The sequence below is a fragment of the Sander vitreus genome, chromosome 6 (assembly GCF_031162955.1).
Source record: "Sander vitreus isolate 19-12246 chromosome 6, sanVit1, whole genome shotgun sequence".
NCBI classification, from domain to species: domain Eukaryota; kingdom Metazoa; phylum Chordata; class Actinopteri; order Perciformes; family Percidae; genus Sander; species Sander vitreus.
This window is the reverse complement of record NC_135860.1, coordinates 25,461,207-25,468,228: the sequence shown is the minus strand read 5'-3', so window position 1 is coordinate 25,468,228 and position 7,022 is coordinate 25,461,207. Positions and strand designations below refer to the sequence as shown.

Sequence of the window (7,022 nt, the reverse complement as noted above, 5' to 3'; positions counted from 1 at the left end):
TCTGGTAGTTGGCTGATGTTACACCTCAGACGAGCGCACAATCACATTTCAGCTTCCTCTTTCTCTATCTGTCTGCAGGAGGCCGACCACCAACACACCATAAAGCATTATAATCCAATTTGGATCCCCACCTCTGCAAACTCATTTCTGGAACAAAAATGGTGGAGTAAATCTTTGCCTGACTCTGACTCCCTCTCTTTTTTTCTTTCCCTCACCCCCACTCTCCCTTTCTCTTTACTCATCTGTTAAATGGAGCCTTTTTGGGAAATGAGCCAAAGCTGTTCACCTAGCCAGGACTCCAGGAAAAGTAGCGACTATATTTATAGCTGCTGCCTGCTTGCGCTAAATAAGGTGGAACAGCCAGCAAATGAATATTCAGATGGAAGTGGGATTAAGCACTTCAATGGTTGATGGTGGCCTGCATTTAACAACTAGTTAACAAAGTGTCATTTCCAAGAAAACGTAGTCATTTGCTGCATTAATTGCTCATCATTTATCTTCAAAGATGCTACCGAGACATGGACTCTGAAGATGTGACATAACTGAGATGAACCTCGCAAAGATTTACATGGGGTCACAGATGAGATAAACTATTAGATCTCCAGATTAAACATGGATTAGAATGGCTTTGACATAGTGAGCAGTAATCTTCTGAGAGAGCATAGGAGGCCAGATGGGGCATAATACACACAGTTTACCAATGTTGTTTGCACAGCACTGCTGGATAGATTTTTCCGATATGATGACAGATTTTTTTCTGATATGATGACGGCATTAACTGACAACATACAGTGCAGATTTTTGCATGCATGTCCATGATCTTCATCATCTGTGTGGTTAAAGAAACATTATAATTTGTATTTGCTCTGGCATTACTCAAATAGCCTTAGGGTGTCTATACTGTAACATGGGCTGTCAGATATAAAATGTGTAATGTGTACATTATGAATATTTAGCCTTAGCATCAGTATAATATCCCTGTGTGATCCCTAGGAACTTCAAATGTCTCAGTATAGCAACCTTATGAAACCTTATGGCGCTTGAGCTCCTGTAAATCCTCCTATAGAGACTTATTTTATGTCTTTGTGGTATGTTTATCTCCTATGGCCTACTAACCTGTTCCTTGCCTCTATGTGAGCTTTACAGTTGCATGCACTGAAACTGACATGTGGCATCAAATTATCCCAAAATGTTTCTTTCGGGAGGGGCATTGCTAGTTAAATATGAGCGTCAGGTCCCAAGGTTCCCCCTCAGCCCTGCAAATCCTCACCCCATGTGTGTGTGTGTGTGTGTGTGTGTGTGTGTGTGTGTATGTGTGTTGACTGACTGGTGGTGATCTCAATCGGCTCACAGATAGCGAGGCTCCTTTCAGCGCCACAGCGCGGGCAGCTGAGGCTCTATGTGTGGGAGGGACTTACGTAGAGCTCCCCTCGGTGCAGCCTGCCGCACCGAGCAGGGATTGAATCTATTCAAAGCATAGTTACTGATAAGGCTCTTGTATCTGTCCTCGTTATGTGTCCTCGCCCGCTTTAAAGTGTCTATGAAGAGGAGAAGGCGGAAGCGATGCTGAAGTAGCGCGGTGAGTTGATTTCTTTATATTCGTGCAGTCTGAGGAGGTTTTGGTTGGGGATTAGAAAAAGATTAAAAAAAAACCGGGTTGTGCATGACTGGTCCAGCCCTTATGCAGAGGAGCACCTCACGTCTTCTGCTGAATTCAGATAAAGTGTGCAGGAGTATTCTGCCTATTATGGAACTATTGGATACTGTTGTATTAAAACTAGCTGTAGTGTGGAATCGTGTCGTGATGATTTTCTCGGAAGTAGACCAACAATGGTTATGTAGCCTCATATATTGTATGTGTGATTTAGTTTTAGCACAGTTTTGCTTTGCATTCTATAGGCTGTGACCGTTTTAAAACAGAATTAGAATATAGCGTGATCTCGGTTAATACGTGGATTGTTTTCCTAATGGGATACAGAGGCATTTGGCTAATCACTGCAACTATAAGCGCCTTTCAACAAGGGTCCACTGGATTTTCTTAAACGATCTAATCAACTTTAAAGCGTTGTTGATTTTGGTATATCCTAACTATATAAATGTAATCGTTCCAAATTACGCATTACAAGTATGTTGTGGATATCCCATAAGGTTTCATGCTTTACAATGAGTACAATCTAATTAAAATGCGCCATTTAACTCAGATCTGGTATGTGTCCTCTCATTAGGGATGCTGTGGAGTGAAAACATCGTGGGAGGAAGGCTCAGAGTGAACCAGCGGGTGGTGAAACACGAATGGCTTCTCCCGCTGATGAGAGAGGCAAACTGCCCGATTCTCCCAAAGTCCTTGACCGGGTTTCCAGCACACTGCAAGTCCGCAAGTCGGGCGGATCAACAGGAGGAGCGCACCCAGGGGAGGGCGGCTGTAACCCGGCCCGCAGCTGCCATGGCCGGTGTCATTCAGCACCAAGGACGGCGCCGCGCAAGGGAGGCGCAGAGGTTAAACTCGGTCACCTCGGCGAGGAGAAAGTCCGGGTTTGTTGCGACGAGGAATTAGAGACATCTTTCACGTATATTGATGAGAATGTCAACCTGCGACTGGCCAGCCCGGAGACTAGTTGTAAAAGTACTCACAGACCCGTGCGCAACGGCGAGCCTTGCTCCGAGTTTTCCTTTATGTCCGAGGACGATCTCTCTTTCGGGGAGGGCCCCGGGACTTCTATAGACTACGGCTTTATCAGTGCTGTCACGTTCTTGGTGACCGGGATCTCCTTGGTGATCATCTCCTACGCCGTGCCTCGGGATGTGGTGGTGGACCGTGACAGTGTGTCGGCGAGGGAGATGGAGAGGCTAGAGATGGAGAGCGCCCGAATAGGCGCCCATCTGGATCGGTGCGTCATAGCGGGACTGTGCCTGCTCACGCTGGGCGGCGTGGTGCTCTCCACGCTGCTGATGATCTCCATGTGGAAGGGAGAGATGTACAGGAGGAAGGTCATTGCTTATTCTAAGCGTTCAGCCAAACTGTATGGCTCTATCAGCCTGAAAACTAGATCCAGTCCCAGCCACTCTTCAGCGCACCTGTCCACCTGTGAGGAGGACATAGAGGAAACTTTGGCTTAAAATGCTGTTCTGTGTACAAAGCTTTTGTGTTTAAAAGGAATTAATGCCATTCACACCCTTACGAACATATTGTAGCCTAAAACTGTATTCATACATTCAAAGTGTGAGTCTGAAACACATTTGTCTTATGCTGTAAAAATAGCTTGAAATCTGTATTGTAGGCCTATATCCACGTGGGAAACAGAAAGGACAAGAAAAACACTCAAATGCAAATTGAGGAATTGCCTGAAAAAACATTATGTGGTATCAAATAGTTCCCAAATGATTTAAAATGCTACAAACCATAAAAGTGACAGGAGACAATAAGAGCTTGTTGTGTCATACACTGGACTGTATCATATTTTTTTGTATCTGGGATGCAATCTCTGAGAGCTTCCATTTATTATTAAGCCTATTCATATTTAATGTGAACGTCTCGGCGAAATTGTGCACAGACACATTTCAGGAAGTAAGGGAAATGTGTGTCCGCAGGGCAGGAGAGTGGGAGTAAGGGGGGGAATGTGAAGCTGTCCCTGTCCACTGTGATGTGGGAGAATCAGCTCAGTTGTCCACATGGTAATATCCAGTGACAGTCACTCTGGTGCATTGCTGAGGTAAGCCAGTAAGCCCGGCTTCGTGCACCCGAGCCAAAGCTCCATGTCGGTTTGATTGTAGTGAGCAATTTGACTGCATTGCACAGCGCTAACACCCACTGTTCGCCCTTCTCTGCACTGGCTCCATCCTCTCTGGTCTTCTTCTCCTCCTTCTTCCTTCACCTTCTCTCTCCCACAGGAGACTTTCCTTTCTCCTGCAGTGTTTCACTAGCCTGGATGCCAGCCGAACTTAGCCCCGCCCACAACATTCGAGGTCGGGATGTTCGGTCTGGACTTGAGCCGTTGAGGAGCAATTATGCTCGAACAAGATCTGTTCGGACCAATCAAATTGTCGGACAGATGACCAACAGTAACAGAATCAACCACGTCACCAAAGAGCGCTTGGGTTGAGTTTGTTTACAACAGGTGGCTGCCGCTGGAGAATTGAGATGTGTAGATTCCACCATCGCGTCTGTTACAGAAGATATCGATCGATAGCGCATTCATTTTAAAATCCTCAACCGGCCTGTCTCAAACTAGCTGATGGCGTGGCTGCGACTCAGCTGTTCAAGTGGCAGAGGCTGGTTTTAGAACTTAAGAGGCTTCACCTGTTTCAATGGCCAATAGAGAAGTCAGCTGGTAAAGTCAGATATAAACTATATGAATAAAATGATCATTAATCCATTTTATTTCTGCGTTACAAACAGCTTTAGGAAATGACAGAGTTTTAGACGGAGCGGAGCCTCAACAACCGCCCGAAAGCACGGTAGCGTTATATGGTGGAGAGAGATAGAGAGAGACTGAAGAGAGGGAGCGCCCAGCGGCGTTAGAACAAAGCCGTGAATCAGAGAAATAAAACGTGTTTTCGCCGATTCATCTCTAGAAATGCAACTGTAGCAAGCATGTCACTATCACTAACGTTACCCACATTCATATTTACACGCAACAAATGATATATCCAGCTTCAAAAAAGTCTAAAAGTCGGGAGTTAGAACGAATGCATTGGGCAAAGAGTGGTTGCTATGGAGACGATACATGGTGTTGAGTTCTGTTGACAGTTGAGTTCTGTTGCTCTGATTGGTTGTAGATCTATCCAATGAGTGCAGAGGAATTTTCTTTCCTGGTTCGGTTGGAACACGCCCCATAATCACAGCCCAATGGAGCGGTTTCAGACTCACATTCTGACTAGAATCTGAGTATGGCGGCTGGCGGATGGCGTTGGCGCATCGTTTTGATTTGAACAATTCTGATTCCATTTCCGATTCTTCCTTTCTATTCCGGTTCTTATCGATTCTCGATTCCAATTCTTTGAGGGGTGGAGTTGAAACTGGTCACATGCTTATTTCTAGGGTTAGGTATCGAAACGCGGTTCCAATAGGGCACCGGTTCCGATGTAAATGGTAGTAACAAGACCGAATAAGGACGAACATTTCGGTGCCTTATTTCGGTGCCTGACTTTTTTATTTTTCAGAAGCATAGTAGCTAGTAGCTAGTAGCTGGATTAAACACAATGGTTAAAATGCTGACAGCTTACGTTAAGCAGTGTAAAGTGTGACTGTATTTCACTGTAGAGGATTCCAACACCAAGACGTAACAGTCTGACTGCAGCAGTCACTGTCGGAAAAACAACACAGACACTTTCGTTCACCAGCTTTGTGGTGTATTCAAACGTTATTGTAAAATACCCTTTTCCCATCTGGTGCTTGTTTTTGTCCTTTACCAGCAATTAATTGGTGAAATAAGTCATTGTTATAAGTTATTGTTATGACATTATTAATCAATCATTTAATTTTGACCATATGGCCTTAGCAATAAACAAGCCGTTCTTTAATGTCGCCAATTGTCGTTTTGTGCTCCTTTTTTATATTTTATATTATATACATTATAAATATATTATATATATTTCGGTTCAGGCACTGGTTCAGGCATCGTTTAAGCATCATTTAGGCACCGGCATCATTTTAAAAGTATCGTTTTAGCACCGGTATTGGAAAAAAAACTAATACCCAACCCTACTTATTTCACAGATAAGAGGAACATTTTCATTTTATTCAATGGTGATTTACAGTTTTACTGAGCTTTTTCAATGGAAAATAAAGCCATAGTGTTGAAAGGGTCCTGGATGACCACAGCCAAGTGCCTGTGACATTTCAAGGTTGGTGAGCCTTTCCTTACCTGTGTGCTCTCATTCTCTCTTTCTCTCTACGTGAGGATGGACTTACGAATGCCTAATCACACATGAAAGAGTTGCCCTACTTCCAAAACCCCTTCCAAAGTCTTCACTACTTCAAAGAGCTAATTACATTTCCAAAGTGAGGTGTCATTCTTTTCAAAAGGTTATATTTGATGTTAATCGTGGTGATTTGCAGACTAAAATATTGCTGATGATGACACAAAAAGCTTAGCAAAAGAGGTTTATCATGTGCGGTCTTGGTAAAGATGTGAATGCGCCAGTGTCCAGACAAGTCAGAAACACACTTTTCTTTCTTGGTGGAGGAAGATGTTTTTGTCTTTGCTAAGTCCATGTGAAAGCAACATTCTTCTTATTCTTCTCCTGGGTGGTTGTAAATGCTTTTTGAAGAGAAAAAGAATAAAGTAATTCAAAGTAAAAGTAACACAATTCTCTTGAAAAACATTTTTTTTTTTGTGTAGGCTACCCTGTAAGGCTCATAAATCATGCATGAACCACTAGAATTACTTCATATTTGCATATATTCATAAACCCAGCCAAACATTGTATTCCACAAGACAAGTGCTAATGATTCTTAGTGTCACTGTTACCTTGGTTTCTTGTTCTTTCAGTTCTTGGGCTATGTGACCTTATTTCGAAGGCTTATTCCAAAGAGCATGAGTCAGCCTCTATTAATGAGATGCGTAGGCTGTTTACACTATGGCAAACAGCTCAAGGCTACACCGTTGTTGTGCTGTTGTCATTCAGTTGTATGTATACTGTCACAGCACATGCATTCTAAGTGCCAGTCAGAAAAGACTGGAACGCTAGAGTCTAAAGAGGTATTCAGCCAGCATTAGCATTCAAAGATCATTGGTTGCAGAAATGAAGTAATGCAAGTTTGCTTTTTTGTGCAAGCTTTTCATATTCTGTGTCTGTGACTGTGCCCACAGAGCAGACAAGTGTGTGTGCATCTATGAAAAACAGCCATTATGTCCTGAAATGGCAATAAAATGCCAAATGAAGAGATTTCCAGGAAAGGTAATAAAAATTAATGATCCATATTAGGCAACGTTGTTCCGTTCTCTTCACAGAGGCTGTAAATCAACAACCAGTATTACAGATGTTAAAGTAATACTTCATTTATTTAGCGAGCTTTCCTG

General features: G+C 43.2%; 1 protein-coding gene across 1 annotated transcript; it reads left to right on the top strand.

The window, feature by feature from the left end:
• Positions 1-1,430: 1,430 nt before the first annotated feature.
• Positions 1,431-6,697, top strand: tmem74 (transmembrane protein 74). Its single transcript, XM_078253580.1, has 2 exons — positions 1,431-1,579; positions 2,226-6,697. Exon 2 carries the CDS (start codon positions 2,293-2,295, stop codon positions 3,115-3,117), a length of 825 nt encoding a protein of 274 aa, XP_078109706.1. The 5' UTR covers positions 1,431-1,579; positions 2,226-2,292; the 3' UTR covers positions 3,118-6,697.
• The last annotated feature ends 325 nt before the right edge of the window (positions 6,698-7,022 follow it).

What these genes read in the sequence shown, in the direction of transcription:
- tmem74 (XM_078253580.1), top strand. Translation starts at nt 2,293, where the DNA reads ATGGCTTCTCCCGCTGATGAGAGAGGCAAACTGCCCGATTCTCCCAAA.